Consider the following 17349-nt stretch of genomic DNA (forward strand, 5'->3'; position numbering starts at 1 on the left):
GTCATGCGTGGTCGGCTCCTAATCGCCATCTCGCGTTCTCTCATTGCAGTTTTCGGAGAGATTGAGAGACTCAGCGGTGAGAGCGCATAGTCGAGGAAAAGGGGAGGAGTGATAGAGAGAGAGAATGACATCGCTGGGAATCACGAGACACAAGAAGAGTCTCACAAGCTATAGTGACGGTCGCAATATTCTCGGATGTTTTTGGTGCAGAGATAATCAATTGATAGCTTTTCTATCACTCATTTGCAACACTGCTTGATAGTATACAAAAGTGGAAAAAACAGTTCCCATAATCGATGAATTGTCTAATTGACTAAGTTAAAAAAAAAGTCTTATATTTTTCCTAGAATAGTTAAAATCCCAGTCTTGAGTTTGGTATGATACCATTTAAAAAACTAGAAATAAATTTCAATTACAATATCCCTATTTAAAAATTTACTCAATAATAACAGAAGACAATTCATGGAGGAACTAATTTATCGAAATTTGTATTCTCTCACACACGCTTGTTAATAACATATTACTTTTATTTTTATATCTCGAAATAAATATCGAAATATATCTTGAAAATTATAATAAACATGCCAGGAACGCAGCGCAGCGGATAGCAAACGAAAACGCAGACGACAAAAGTCCAAGCAGAGAAACAGCGCGCGCTTGTAGGTAAACAGGCAGGCAGGCAGGCAGGCGAGCAAGCTCGTGAGAGAGTTTGAACCTGAGAGAGAGCACGTGCGTGTACGAATTGGAAATAAACCTCGTTGTTAGGTAGCCCCTTACAGCTAGCCGCGCAAAAATGGTCAGTTTTGGGCGCTAATAACTTCGCGGGAAAAAATCCTAAAAATATGGTGTCTTCGGGAAAGTTGTTCTAAATTGAATGAAGGTTCTACATTTGAGAAATGGTTAGAATCGGATAACTATGGCGCCTTCCACAGGTAAAAAAGTAAAACAGTTGCTTTTCTCCATACATTTTGACGATTTTTCCCATACAAACTTTAAGCGATTGGAGGGAGGGGTTCCCGTGGTCAGAATGAGCTCAAATTTGGAATTTAGCCTAGTGATGAGTCAATCTTTGATTTCAGGGGGTAGCCCCGAGAGAGCCCAGATTTGGACCACCCTACTGTCCATACAAAAATGATATGTGAAAATTCAAAAATCTGTATCTTTTGAAGGGGCCAAATATTCAATATTACGCCCTTTTGAAATGTTTGTCTTGATTTAAAATATTTGAAAATATTTTTTTTCGAAAAGATCGGAAAATTTCGCGAATGTTTCATATTTTAACATTGAAAATCGGACCATTAGTTGCTGAGATATCGACATTAGAAAATGGTGGGTTGTTTGGGTGAGACTTAGAAAACATCAATTTTCCTGTTTTTTAACCTTTGCATGGCAATATCTCAGCAACTATGGGTCGTATCAACAAAGTTCAATAAAGCAAAATATAGAGAATTTTCTCAGCTTTTCAAAAATATTTTTTTCAGAGGTGGGCAAACATGGGCACTTATTTAAAAAAAAAAAAACTGCGACTATTTTCAAAAAAGTTACCTAAAAATGGCTATAACTTGAAAGCGTTGTTTTTATCAAAAAATCACTAAAGTACTTTTTGATTGCAAATTTGATTTTACATAGAAAAATGAAGTTGAAAAATTTTTGCGACCAATATTTCGATTTTTTGAAAAAAAAAAATTGATTCAATAAATCATAACTTGGTCAAAGATTTTTTGCCCATTCCGGAAAGTTGGCATTTGATGTCCTCTAAAACATATCAAAAAATAAAAAAATAAAAATAGTGTTTTTTTGCAAATCAAGTTTTAATGACAAAAAGTGAATTAAAAAATCACTAAACAAATTTTTACCGTGTTTCATTTTTTTTCAGTGTTGTCATTATCCATACCTACAACTTTGCCGAAGACACCAAATCGATCAAAAAATTCCTTCAAAAGACACAGATTTTTGAATTTTCACATATAATTTTTGTATGGACAGCTGCCAAATTTGTATGGAAAATTATATGAACGAACTAATGATGCAAAATGGCTTCTTTGGGCATACCGAAGGCACCAATAAAGTTTCAGCCGGATTAAAAAATACAAAATTTAAAATTAAAGAAAAAAGACCGATTCCGTAGAAAACTGCTCTGTGCAAAATGAAACTATTCATAAAGTTTTATATGTTCTTTATTTAGTTTCTTTTAAATTATTAGTAAATCTGCAAAAAAATCTAACTCAACAGTTCAATCGTCACCAATTGAACTCAAAAACAATTTTCCAACTACTCGAATCGCTCTCTCCTCATCATCACAAAATCACCAGCAGAAGCTCCCGCGCTCAATTACCATAAATCCGCTTAACAAGGGTTAAAAGGTTTTTCCAATCAGTCTGCAAACAAAGGAAAATTAATATTTTATTCCTGATGGTGGCTGCTGGTTGCTGGTCCTGCTCTTCTCCGCAAATCCTAATCCTTAATCAAGCTCCGATTTCCGTCGGAAATAATCAACGTAAGGAGAAGAAAAACCCTCCCAAGTTGTTCTCTCTGACACACACACAAACACACATTCAGGACATGAAATCTGGGTTTTCTTTCTTCTTTTCTTGTTGGTTTGTAAGAGGGATTGCCAGTATCTTCTATTCGATGCTCTCGAGCAGGACATCGTGATTCTGGCAGTTTCTTTGGATTTTCCACACATTTTCCTAGTTTTTTTTTATTTCTCAGTTCAAATCCGAGCACGCGTGAATCGCCATCAATAATGTAAACCACTCTGGCATTTCCTGAGAAATCCTTAGTTTTGGTGAGGAATACTCGTTAGGGGTAAAATACGACTTCAACTAGTTTAGAGACCCTTTGCCGATCTTGCTCTGAACTGATTTAAATGGTTCCAATTTGGTTCCATTTGGGAAGATTAAATTGGGGTTTCCATTTTCGAAATCAATATTTTACGATAGGCGCTCACTGGGAAAATTGAGCATGTTGTACAGCTTGTACCCTTCAAAATAAATAACAATGAAGATTCAAAAAGCCATTGTCACCACATCCCATTTGCTTAATTGATGAGCATTGCTAGAATGAAATAACGCACTTTCTGTTGTGCTACCGTTCTACAGCTACAAAAAAGCATATGGAACCAATCAACTCGATGAAAATCTCTCTTTTTCCACTTTTTGTCAATCCAAATAAAGTACGATTGGTCCGACATAACGGAAAGTAATTGAATCAATTTTTAAAAGTGTGCAACGAATATCCAATTAAAACGTGACATACGCGTGGTATTTTTGGCACTGTCAAAAATTGAATGGTTAAATTCCGGATAAAATAAAGTAATGATTTAAAGGTTCTCAATAATTTTATTGAATCAATTTAAATAAATAAAACATTTGAAATTTTCAAATTGCGTTTTAAGTTTTTTTAACATCACTTCCCATCGTGATAACAACAAAAACTAGTCGAAGAGTTTACTCACTCTTTGCACCACTGCTCAACTAGACCCGTCCTCTCTAGGCACTAGTTATTTGACTGACGAGGCACTGCCATCTCTCTGTTTCGGAAATTAAATTTGAAACTTGGAATTGTTTTGCGGTTATTGTGTGCAAACGACCATCGATACGATGAATTCCGGTGCGTTCCGGGGAAAAGCTTATCGAATTAAATTGTATGGCTTGTACACAGGGAGTTGTGAACTTGTTGGGTGGATCACATGGGCATGTAACTAAAGTCAAAACAAAAAACAAATACCGTAAAACGGGGTGACTTCGATAGGTTTGCGATTTTTCCGCAAAATGAAAAGTACAATTAAAATACGTCAGAAATGGCTTAGAATCATACTGACCGTGGTAGAGAAGTGTTCAAAGTACCTCAAGAAGAACTTTTCATAAAATTTTGAATAGTTTAAAAAGTTAGTTAACTATAGTTAAGAAAATGTTGATGAAAGTCATTATTTTAAACTTCTCAAAGTGTCATGATTTTCTCAATGAACATGATTTTGAATCGGAAAACGGAATGCATTTTCGGATTCTTTGGATAATTTTCTGCTAGGAGAAGGTTAAAAAAGTTTGTAAATAATAAATAATATGTATTTTTGAAACACAGTTTAAAAAAATCTCCAAATTTATAGGCAATTTCAATACAACAAATTTCATTTAAAATGAGAAAACTTGTGATTCGTGCTTCGAATCAGTATAAAATGCAATATAAATCGAAATTTTATAAACAAAACTAGTGTTAACAAATTTCAGGCAAAATTACGACTTTTTAACAATTTTACCTAAAATTTACATGTATTTTGTTAATAAGCATATAAATTTAGTTAACTAAATATAAACTTTGTTTTTTTTTTCTTAAAAACTATATCAGCTTCTTTAGTGATGGTACATTTAACGTACAAATAAAGTTTGAATATCTTAAATATGATTTTAGCAAGAAAAACTATGACTATCAAAGTCACCCCGGAATTTAACCTAGTAATGTTTAACGTAACTATTTTTCTAAACACTATTGAAAAAACTTGACTTTGTGTGGCCTACCCTAGTACATGTTTTAAAAATAATAATCTTGAGAAAAACCTTACCTGTTGAAAAATATTCCAAAAACATATTGAAATCCTATCAAAGTCACCCCGGTACACGGTACCTACACTGAAAGAAAAAAATAAGCCACTTTTATGAGATTTTTTGATTTTTGACAAAGAACTTTGTCCTAAGGGCACTGTCTACGGGTGTCAATCCAAAATTTCGCGAAGCGAAAGTGTAACGAAATTGTGTAGTCTTTTAAATGCTTATATCTTCCACCCCATTCAAGCAATCTGTATGTTCTACCCACCAAACGAAAGGGGAAGTCTTAAAGTACAAGTTGACTACGTCGTAAAGTTGATAAAACTTTGTTAATGTACTCAAATGTTAAGATGAAAAATAATAATTCAGACCGGCAAAATCCCGGTCGCTGATTGGTTGAGCGCAACCTTTCCCGAACACATTAATCAGATTCAAGTATCAAGTATACTTAGCAAATTTTGCTCTCTGCCACTGCTTCGAAAGCGTCGAGCCGTCACAGCCAAGCGAGGTTATAAAAGAGCGCCGCGCCGCCGGTCGAAGCTCAAACGAGTCCGAAGCTTTGCACGAGGAGGATCGAGAAGCAGCAGCAGCACAGCAGAGCCGCCGAGAGGAAGGAGAGAATGGTTCTTAAAAGAGAGACAGAGCAGGCGCGGGAGGGAAAATTGCCGGCAACTTGGAGTGTCATCATCGCATGGTTTTTTCAGCGTCATAGGACGTTAAAATGGCCCTTTTCAGAGCCAATTTACACGAAAGAGTATTCAGCAGTGAGTGTTTGTGTGTGCGGAAGGGAAATCGGCAAGTTTGGTGCTTGAAAGAGCACCAAATTATCAACGCATACACACAAACGCGGGCTGGGGAGCTTCATTTGTGTGTGCCTGGTTACTGCCGTGCACGAGTTTGCTCACCCGATCGATCTTGGGGAAAATCTAGAACAAAAAACAAAAATCACCCCCACTCAAGATCATTATTTTCTGACAGCCGAGGAGTCAACATCGAGTGGCAATTGCAGAATCAGAAGGGACAGCAGAAATTTCCCCCGGTCAACGACGTGGAGAGCAAATGGAGAGGTCACCGAAATGGCTCGGGCCGTCGCAGGAACGGGACGGATTGTCGCTGCAGGCCATCAAAGAAGAACGTTAAGGACCGATGCGGTCAAGCTGCCGATATTGACCCGGAAGGCTCCGGTTAAGGGCATCGAGAAGGGGTCCCCGTGTTGTTTGAGAACCAGTTCCTTTTTGGGTCAAGTTGGCTGTGGTTGCGACAAAGTTTATGGTTTTTGATACTGGACATGAAATTTGAAATTTCGGCAGTAGTGGCCACAATCCGGAGTGGCCGGAGACCCCGTGGATGTTCCGTCGGGGGGACATTTGCCGAACCATCAGAGTTGGGGCAATATGGGTATCAAACTTTATGGTTTTTGATACTGGACATGAAATTTTACATTTTGGCAATGGTTTTTTTTTATACTGGACATGAAAAGTTGTATTTGGCCATTATCTGAAGTTAAGCAGTTAAGAGCGAGTCCACGAACAGGGCATACCCCTTTGTAAGGGACGTCGTTTGGACCTCACCAATCTGCCTGAAATTTTCAGGGTTTGTTTGTACATATAAAACTAGCATCTGGCAAAAATATGAGCACTCTAGGCCAACGGGAAGTAGGGCAAATCGGGACAGAAAGTGTTATGGTTTAAAAACGTCAATTTTTTTAAAAAAATGCTGTTTCTTGGGCAAACCTTAACTAAATTTCAAAATTCAAAATACATCTGAAAGGGCTTAAAAATGCAGGGTGAAGCATCCCAATTGGTTAAATCTAAAGGGCGTTTTAGTGAAAAAATTGCATAGTTTTCAAACTCAAATAAAAAAGTGTTCCATCCAGATATCAACTCGGACTTGCAGCTTATAGGGGACATCTGGGACTATCATCTGAGACTGAGAACGCTTTGGGTAAGGCATTTTAACATATAAAATAGACACTTTTACATCTAGTGAATTTTTTGGTTGTAATTTTTTGCTCGAGGGACCCCTTAGATCCAATTTTCTGGTGATAATCTTATCATATTCGTGTTCCTGAGACACTTTCACAATAGAAACATGCATAAAAATGTATATTTTCATCCATTTTAACCTTTTAAAAATGAAAGTTAAAAAAATAGATGCTGCTTTTTTCATGTGTCATCTAGTATCCTTGGAAACGCATTTGATTTTCAATAAATGTGAATCGAAGATTTTTTTAACTTTCATTTTTTTGTTCGATAGGACGTTGATATTATGTCTTAAAACATTTCAAATCAAACAGTCTTTTTCAGGGCCACGAAATTGATCACAAAAGAGTTGTCTTGTGTAATTATAAGGGAATCATGGGGAAATTTGGACCGGACATAGTAATCAAAAATTTCAACAATCATCTTGCAAAGTTCTTTGTCATACTGGTCATGTGTAACATAACCACCTGCACCTTTTTTAGTTTAAAAGTCAAATTTAAAGGTGAGTCACGATTTTTTTTCGTTCAAAATTTTTGTGAAAAAAACTCACGAAAAATGCAGGATGGAGCAACTCACCTAAAAATACAAAAATAATATACATCATTTGGACGAGCTTTCCGGTAAAAATATTTTCGAGATTGAAAAATGAAGTCTGTCATATAGAAATTGCCAAAACCATTAAAAAACATATTTTTTCAACATTTTTATTTTTAAAATCGCTGTAACTTCACAATGATTGGACTTAGGACAGTGATATGGAAACTTTTATGAAAAAATGTCTGGAAAATCGATTCACGTATTCGGTTATTGAAATTTTTTATGTTGCAGCACTTTAAAAACAATGATTTTTGTATTTTTTAGGAGAGTTGCTTCATTCTATTTTTTTTTTCGTGAATCTATTTATAACATCTTAGGCTATTCTCACAAAAAATTGTAACGAAAAAAATCCTGGGCTCACTTTCAAATTTGACTTTTTAACTAAAAAATAAAAAAAATATCATAAAATTGGCGTGTTTTTTTCTTTCAGTGTATTTTTTTTTCGGAAGGCCCGTCAAATAGGGGGATGGCGTCGCCATTTTTAGACCACGTTTTCCACTTTTTCTCCATCGAAACCGACTACTTTATCGACTTCATTTTGCTGGGCGAGATAGGACGCCGTCTATTTTTAGACGATGACTCAGCACTTTTCCACTCTTGCACTTAAAAAAAACCAGATGGCAGCACGATGTAACGCCACGTCTCTATTTCCTACAAGTCAGTCTCTGACCACTTTTTGAAACGATGGCTTCGAGATACTGCGATATTTAAATTACGAAATGCAAAAATATTTAAAACACTTACACCCTTCTCAAATGTCATTATCGAGTGAAACTGGCTCCATATACACAAAAATGGCTTACATAAGAGTTGGATAACACGTCTACAAAGTTTCATTGAAATCGGAGAGAGTCGAGAAAAAATTACATAAAAAATTGTTTTGGGCTGGAAATGCTCAAAAAACAAAAAAAAAACATCTGATCTCGAATCCTCTATTTTTCGATATTTGGTTACGGAGGGGCGGTACGACCCCTTCCATTTTTGAACACTTGAAGAATTACCTGTTTTTCAATCATTTACAGCCCGAATTGCTGATGGTTTGGAAATTTGGTGCCAAGGAGACTTTTATATAAAATTGGTCGCCCGATTTGATGGCGTTTTTTTTTTAACGCAACAATTTAAAAGAAAACTACAAAAATTAAGGCAAAAATAAAATAGAAGGACAACATTATTCCACACTCACCGATAAACTTAAAGCTGTACAGCTTGTACTCCTCGGCGGACGCGATGGCGTCGTTGACTAGCTTGAGCGTTTGGTCCGGCGGTGCCGTCGCGTGGTACGACAGACACTCGAGGGCGACCTTCTGCTTGGCCATCAGCTTGCAGGCGCTCTCGTACATCTGGGTGTTGTGAATTCCCAGCCCGCAGAAGATGGCGAACGCCTCGAAGATTGAAATATCACAGCTCGTAAATTGTAAATCATTTTCCTGGAGGTCGACCAAAAATGTCACACAAAATGGGATTAGGGAGGCACTCTTTTGCTGGGGGGGTTGTGGTCAAAGCTAACCTTATTAATTAATTGAGCGACACCAATCACAGCCTGCTGACCGTTGACGATCGGCATACAGAGGAGGTTTTTGGCGCTAAGGTCGTCTGTGGCGCCGGTCCCGCCGGAAGAGCCCTGACCTTCAGCTTGGTGCTGTGACGGATGCGTATGTGGCTGTTGCTGCTGCTGCTGTTGCTGGGGATGATAAATGGGTTTGTCCTTGAGCCACTCGTTGACATCGTGGATGTTGAGCGTTTCCCCGGTGCTGGCCACGTACTCGGCAATCTGGGCCAGCGTTGAGCTGTTCAGGTCGTTCACCGAGGGCCGGGAAATGTTGGCCGCGGACGGACTGTTGCTGCCCAGCTCGAAGATCATCGTGAAGCGGGCCGAGCTGGACTTTTGCTGGAATTGACAAAGAAAGACAAAACTCCCTTTCAATAAAATGACAAAATTAAATTTCAATAAAAGCTCATGACCGAAGAACCTTTTCATTCCGACCAACTTGGCCGGAATCAACCGGTAACAGACGAGATGGAAGGAACAATAACAATATTGAGAGCTCAACAACCCATCGACTATGCCCTCATCAGCGATAAGTTCAATATCGATTGACATCGTCATCGCTGGTTGGTCGTCAACGTCGTTATGAGCTCCTGGAAAATATCATGCCACTACAGGACGTCCTCACTGACGGTTAAGCAGTATCAAGTCGTTGTGATTCTCTAGGGGGACTGCAAGGGATTAGATTGATACACGTTTCGTGACTGTCCCTCTCAATCTGTTTTCGTTTCACATTTACGAAAAGGTAGCATTTTAATGTGCTGTCGTTTTAAATTTCACTTTGGTGGTTCCAAACTGATGGGACTTTCGCGGAAAGCTATTCTTAACTTTCGCAGAAATCATCGGTGCCAGTAACAAGATCCCCATTTTTTTTTTCGACTACCAACCTGCTGCTTGACGACCTCCTCGACGTCGACGTTGTGGCTCGTGCGCCGGGACAACGTCTGGTGGCCCTTCTCCGGCCGGTCCAGCATCCGTTCCAGGTGGTTCTGCTGAAAAGACGAGAAGAAAGAAAAAATAAAGTCGAACCGTTTTGCCTTGGGGTTTGAACGCGAACGCGAGATATTGCTTCGGTGATGCCCTTCAGCATTTATTTGGGGGTGGTGGTCGTGGCTGTGAGGTGGTGGATTGATTAAAACAAAGTGATGGAATTGTTATGCGGTTGGGGCTGTGTGACGGGTGGCGGTTTATAAAAGATGAGTGGTGTGGAAAAGGTGCAATAAAAATCCCACCCCCTGCTGGGTGCAGTGACGGATTTATGCAAAATGGTTAGCAGGAAGATCCCTTCCGGTTTCACCACGGTAAACGAGGTTTTAATTAAGCGGTGAGTGTGCGGATCATGGTGATTGAAAGTTCTTTGTGTAAATGCTACTGGGGTTTTCCATCATTGTGAATGCAGAAATAAATTGGATGGATTTGCGGCTGAGAGGATATTTCCACCGCAGCATAAATTAACAATTTCTGAGGTATTATTTAAAACAATTGTGGAATTTTCCATTCACGTGCATAACATGGATACTCCGCTTCAGTTAACTTTTATTGAATAACAGATGAACTACAGCACTTTGAAAAGTAAATACAATGGTCTCTGTCCGTAAGCATATTAATTGGAGAGAACCGTCAGTGTATGTATGATCCAGAGTGCTGCAGTTCATCTGTTATTCATTAAAAATCAACTGATGCGGTGTTCCTTGATTGTGCAAGTTAATGGAAAATTCCATGGATTTATGTTAAGCATATACTAACAGTGTACGAAAAATTGAGCACAAAGAGAATATATCAATTTCATTCTCATTCTCCCCTGAGTAAAGCGTCCAACTTCCAGGTGATACAAATTACCCGGGAAACGGGAAATTTAAAAAAAAATCCCAGGAATTCCCGGGAAAGTGAGATCATGGTTCTTATTTACATTTTGCAATAAAATTGTATAGAATAGCAAAAATGCTCAAAATAAGTGTGAGGATCAATGAGTGCCTTGACTGCTTGTAAAAAAAAACATACAGCTTCAGGAAAATATATAAAATTTCTAAATTTAGATGCTGTCTTTCAATTCGAACAAAATACAAAAAAATAGTGATTAGTATTTATATAAAATGTTCGTCCCGCTCGTGTGAATCAATCGGACCGCGCACTGGACTCACAATCCAGAGGTCACCGGTTTGAATCCTGCGACGGGCGCTCTAAAATTCTTTGTGTAAATATGGGTATTCGGCGCCGTCGCTCCGTGTCATACTTTCATACATTTAGGAGCCCAGGGCGGCGAAGTCCTTGCAGATAAAAAGGAAGACACTAGTGGATGGTACTAGCAATGGTGGCCGACAGCTATAAAGTCAATTTCGATTAGTATTTTTTGTCAAGAAGCAGGTATTAACACCATAAAATTGAAGTTTTCAGACAAACTGATTAGTTAAATAAGAACACTAAATAAATAAAATTAAATTAAGTTCTTTTATTTAAACTTACTTTTTTTACATAAACTCAATTTCCAAAAATCTGTATTTTTGAGATTTTTTATATGTTTTAGGGGACAAAACCCCGTAATTTTTGAGCAATAGAGAAACATGGTAAAAAATATTGCCGCCAAGTTATGAATTTTTGAAAGAAAAATAAAAGAGATTTTTGCTAACAAAAACTAACCTACGTGGTTTATGCCTTCCTCACACTACAATTAACTCTAATCTAGCTGAGATAAATACTGAACAATAATTTGATAGTCGCAATTAATAAATCACTGCACTTAAGTAGTCATAAGTTTAGATAGCGAGACCAGATTTCAAAGTTTCTGATTATTTTTTTTGTAATTCGTCAAGCTTACACGGAGAAAAAAGAGTTGCTAAAATCATGAACAAGCGTTCATGAAAATGGGAACCACGAACAAAGTGTTCAAATCCCATGAGACGTTTTTGATAAACGTACCATGCAATTTAACACTTTGTTCGTGGTTCCAATTTTCATGAACGCATGTTCACGATTTTGAGAACTCTTTTTTGTCAGTGTATGTAGACTACTTACAATTTTCTTACATAGGCGTCATCCATAAAGTACGTCACGCTCTAGGGGGGGAAGGGGGGGGGGTTGTCATAAGTGTGACAAAGTGTGACAAGGGGGAGAGGGGGGGTACGTGAGACTGTGACGTAACACTAGACTATTTCTTTAATACTGAAATTCATTCCTTAAATATAGTTTAAAAAGTTTAATGGTTGATAAACTTTACTCATAAATCAAACACGATTCAAGGCTTTAAGAAACAGAGTTTCTGATGATAGATTTAATATGTTCAAAAAACTGTGATGGTGCACAGTAAAAAAAAATCATGGTAATTTTACATCTGGGAAGGGGTACATCTTTTATGTCAGAAAAAATGTGTAAGAATACACCTGAAAATGTTTAATTTTACCACTTTTCTGGTGTAATGACACTTTTTTAGTCTAAATTGAGGTAAAATAACATCATATAAGAAGTAATACTCAAACTTCAAAAATTACACCATCCAAATTTACACAATTTTTTAATGTGTGATGGTGATTTTCTGGGTCTCGTGGCGCAGGGGTAGCGGCTTCGGCTGCCGATCCCGATGATGCTATGAGACGCGGGTTCGATTCCCGCCTTATCCACTGAGCTTCTATCGGATGGTGAAGTAAAACGTCGGTCCCGGTTTCTCCTGTCTCGTCAGAGGCGCTGGAGCAGAAATCCCACGTTAGAGGAAGGCCATGCCCCGGGGGGCGTAGTGCCAATAGTTTCGTTTTCGGTGATTTCTATCAATACAACATTAACAAAATAAAAAAAAAACAAACGCAACCAGTAAAAATTAAAAACTTTCTCGATTGAAATCTGATTTTAATAATAATAGTGGGGGGGGGGGGTTTCTGACAAAATGTGACGTACTTTTCGAAGGGGGGGGTTAGAGCCAGCTTGACAAAGTGTGACAAAGGGGGGAGGGGGGTTTATTTTGGCAGATTATTGCGTGACATACTTTATGGATGACGCCATACTAGATATTATTTCTATTGTACAGATTTTTAAGTGGTTCCGGTTTAGACATGTCGAAATGTATGTAATGTGAATTTTCATTATAAAAGCGCATCATTTGATTTAAGGGCGAATTTTTTAAATAATTTGTCGTGTATGCAGTTATTCTAAAAAGTGGTGAATGTCTAAGAGTACGGCTTGGTTCATAAATACTATTGCGTATTTCTGAAAATAATGCTGCTGACTGTATGCGTTGAGAAATAATGTCGTTGATGAAAGAGAGCATGGCAAATTTACGACGTTCTTGTAATGATTGTATGTCTATGAGCATGCAGCGTGCTTCATACGATGGGAGAGGAAATGCAGTCCAGTTAAGTTTACGTAGTGCGTACAGTACAGTAAGATTCAATACGTGCTTGGTGTACGGCATAGTATGGATTCCAGACGATAGGGTAGAGTAGCCATCAATGAGACACGGGGAACAATGATAAAATTGCTCTCACAAGTCGTAGTTTCAACCAATCAGGCTCATATTTGGGGGAAAGGTGTGTCTACTGAATACTCGTCTGCCATAATAGTGGCTTTGGTTATGGACGCTTCCTTAAAAAGTTATTCATAAATGTTTGATGCTGGGGTATGTAAGTAAATTAAGGACAAAAATTACTTTTTCGCTCGTAGGCTGCCATTGACACCACAACTAATATTTCTTCACATTTCTTTTGAATTTCCATAGGGAATGAGTTGGGCTACAATGTCTTTTCATTGAGTTTGACCAAAGATAAGAATATACCCAGAATCCAGGGCTGTCTCATTGTTCCCCACTCCTTTCAGCCCATGGGTAACAATGAGACACTTTGATTTTTCTTCATTAAACTTTTCAAAATCTATGTAAATCTTTCAAAACATGAATTGAAAGTTATTTTTTGCATATTTTTTGAGTTTTGACTCTTTTTAACCAAAAATATAATAGTATTTGATTTAAGTATACGAATTTTACAAAATTTAAACACTTTTTAGTATAACTTTTGTTAATTAAAGTTAAGAGGCAGTATTTGTAGATTCTGCTCGGTTTGTTCTAGAGGTCGTATCGAGGTGCTCCGATTTGGATGAAACTTTCAGGGTTTGTTTGTCTATACATGAGATGAACTCATGTCAAATATGAGCCCTCTACGACAAAGGGAAGTGGGGTAAAACGGGCATTGATTTTTGAGGTCCAAAACACATGAAAAATCTTAAAATTGATCGCATTTCCGTAAAACTTCATCAATTTCAACTCTCTTAGATGCATTCGAAAGGTATTTTGAAGCCCTTCAAAATGTGCTATAGACATCCAGGATTGGTTCGACTTTTTCTCATAGCTTTTGCAAATTACTGTTAAAAATGGATTTTTTTAAAACCTTAATAACTTTTGGCAACAGCCTCCAACACCCATACTCCCATAGGTCAAAAGTTAGGGAATTTCATGGACTATAAGCCTACGGTATTAACTTTTTGGCCAATCGCAGTTTTTCTCATAGTTTTACGATTTTTCTAGAACAAACATTTAACAACGTTAGTGTTTGCCCTGTAGGCCAAGAAGACGGCACTTTTTGGTCTCAATTTTGACATATTCGGAATCCTCGGTCAATTTCACGTAAGTTGAAAGTATTGGAGTTGTAATTTTGATTTAAAAAATAATTAAATAAAACATTTTTGAAAAAAGAAATAGATCTTATTTACCCTATGATCAATACGTCAAAAGCTGTATCAAGTAGGCGAAAACTTGTTTTACCCCTAATCCGACAAAATGCTAACTAATATTTAATTAATTCTAAATGGCATTTTTTCCAATCAAATTCAAAATTCCAACACCTCAATCTAATGTAAACTTTTCTGAGGATTCCGAATATGTCAAAATTGAGCATGAGCATGAGCATGAGCATGAGCATGGTTGACTGCCAATGAGCTGCTACTCCGTTATTGACAGATCAGCTGAAGTTAAACAATGAATCAAAAATGATCAGTGGGAGCCAACCATCCGTTCACTGTTTAACCCCTGAAGATCCCTACTTTATTAGTCAATACCGGCGCCCTCCCAAGAAGCCTGCAGTTCAACGAAAGGGAGGAATGTTAGTCCGATAGTTGAAGTTGCAGACTCATCAAGCACACAGTTTTTCGCTATATACTTGTTGATACCGCTTGAGACCGTTGAATCCACAGCATCTCCTTCAAGCATCACGTGATTATTATTTTTTGGGTTAGTAGGATAAGGTATTGGCTTTTCGATGCCTCCCGAGCTACGATGCTATGGGGAGGACTTTCATAACAGACCCGTCGGCGAGCCTTCCGAGCAACGATGCTATGGGAAGGTCTTTTTGGTTAACACACAAAGTCACTCACACACAGTTATTTTGCTCCACTATTAACTCGACGATCCAAATTGTCAGTGCGTCTTTCGATCATTATATAGAAATGGCTTTTTCACCATTAAAAATAAAACCTTATTCAAAACATTATACACAATTTACCCGACGCCGTGCCTTCCGATCAACGATGATATAGGAAGGGCTTTGAAAATCACAAAACAATTAATTAAGATCTCAAAAAAAAATCACAAAAAAACACCAATTACTCAACGAAAATTACGCTCAAGACACAAATAATTCAGTAAGTCATGCTATTATTCGATTAGCACAATCACTCATCCCATACGAACAGCGACACAAAAGCACACCAAAAAATTAACCTAAATAATCACGATTTCGCGTCCCCACTTCCAGCGCACCAATGATGCTATTATTCGATTACCACAATCACTCACTCCTTATGAATAGCGACACAAAAGCACACAAAAAAAATAACCTGCATAATCACGATTTTGCGTCCCCACTTCCAGCGCACCAATGATGCTATTATTCGATTAGCACAATCACTCATCCGATACGAACAGCGACACAAAAGCACACCAAAAATTAACCTGAATAATCACGACTTCGCGTCCCCACTTCCAGCGCACCAAATTCCGAATATGTCAAAATTGAGACCAAAAAGTGCCGCTATGGAGGCCTACAGGGCAAAAAATAACGTTGTTAAATGTTTGTTCTAGAAAAATCGTAAAACTATGAGAAAAACTGCGATTGGCCAAAAAGTTAATACCGTAGGCTTATAGTCCATGAAATTCCCTAACTTTTGACCTATGGGAGTATGGGTGTTGGAGGTTGTTGCCAAAAGTTATTAAGGTTTTAAAAAAATCCATTTTTAACAGTAATTTGCAAAAGCTATGAGAAAAAGTCGAACCAATCCTGGATGTCTATAGCACATTTTGAAGGGCTTTAAAAGTCCATTCGAATGCATCTAAGAGAGTTGGAATTGATGAAGTTTTACGGAAATGCTATCAATTTTAAGATTTTTCATGTTTTTTGGACCTCAAACTTCAATGCCCGTTTTACCCCACTTCCCTTTGTCGTAGAGGGCTCATATTTGGCATGAGTTCATCTCATGTATAGACAAACAAACCCTGAAAGTTTCATCCAAATCGGAGCACCTCGATACGACCTGTTTCACATCGGTGAAAAACTCGCTCTTAAACTGTTTATCTATTTGGCCAATTTAACAAAAAATGCTCACATTTATTGTAGCTGTAGTAAAATAGATTCGTTTGTGTTTTGGGCCTGTGCTGGCAAATCTGTATTGGTGGCAAGCCTGCTTAAGTGGCCATAACTTTCGATAGGGTGACTAGATCATCAATGATTAGGATTCATTGGATAGGTATCTTTCTAATGATATATAATATGATGGGGTTTGGAAATCACATTTTTATACATAAATTTTGAACTACTTATCAAAGCTTCCAAAAAAGATAAACTTGATCTGTGGGACCTTAAACCGAGCTGAATGCGACCAATATGGCTTAAATCGGTTCATCCAGTGCTGAGATAATTGAGTGAATTTATTGGTCACATATCGATACGTATACATGAAGGTGGGTCTAGGACGTTTTTATAAAATAACTTTTTATGAAAAGTTCATTTTCCGAGCAGGATTATGACCAAATTGACTTTGCAATCGAAAAGTAATTTACAGATTTTTTGATAAAGTACTCCGTTTTCAAGACGTAGCAACCGAAAGTTCAGAGTTATATTTACAGTTTTTCGATTTTTAAAAATAGTGACCATGAGTGACCATGTTTTTTCTTAAAGATTCAGAAAATGTGTTATAAAATTGTCTAAGAGACATTGGACCTCTGGTTGCTGTGATAAAGCGGCTTAAAGAAAAAGAAACAAGAAAATTTAGGTTTTCTAAGTTTCTCCCAACTAATGGGACGTGGCGTTACATCGTGCTGCCATCTGGTTTTTTTAAGTGCAAGAGTGTAAAAGTGCTGAGTCATCGTCTAAAAATAGACGGCGTCCTATCTTGCCCAGCAAAATGTAGTCGATAAAGTAGTCGGTTTCGATGAGAAAAAGTGGAAAACGTGGTCTAAAAATAGCGACGGCATCCCCCTATGGGAAATCTACTTGACCGAAATGTCAAGCTCATATATGCGTTTATCCTTTCAGCTTATCACCGGTCTGATGGCCAAGTGGGCTACGGCGCAAATCCTTAGAGTTGGTGCTGGGTTTGAATCCCGTCGGTTGCAACTTTTTTTTGTGTTTGCAAAAAATGTACATGCAGTGTGTAATATTAAGTGTTTATTTTGACGAAGGTGATGTGCATGCTTTTGCATGCGATTTTA

General features: G+C 37.7%; 1 protein-coding gene across 1 annotated transcript in view; it reads right to left on the reverse strand.

The window, feature by feature from the left end:
* Positions 1-17349, reverse strand: part of LOC120425982 (cGMP-specific 3',5'-cyclic phosphodiesterase-like) — a 101541-nt gene that overhangs the window by 51172 nt on the left and 33020 nt on the right. Inside the window, exons 8-10 of the mRNA XM_039590636.1 lie at positions 9557-9661; positions 8631-9011; positions 8307-8550 (exon numbers count right to left, since the gene is read on the reverse strand). Coding sequence (XP_039446570.1) covers positions 8307-8550; positions 8631-9011; positions 9557-9661 — 730 coding nt within the window. The remainder of the gene's footprint in view (positions 1-8306; positions 8551-8630; positions 9012-9556; positions 9662-17349) is intronic.

The sequence above is a fragment of the Culex pipiens genome, chromosome 1, assembly GCF_016801865.2.
Source record: "Culex pipiens pallens isolate TS chromosome 1, TS_CPP_V2, whole genome shotgun sequence".
Taxonomy (NCBI): domain Eukaryota; kingdom Metazoa; phylum Arthropoda; class Insecta; order Diptera; family Culicidae; genus Culex; species Culex pipiens.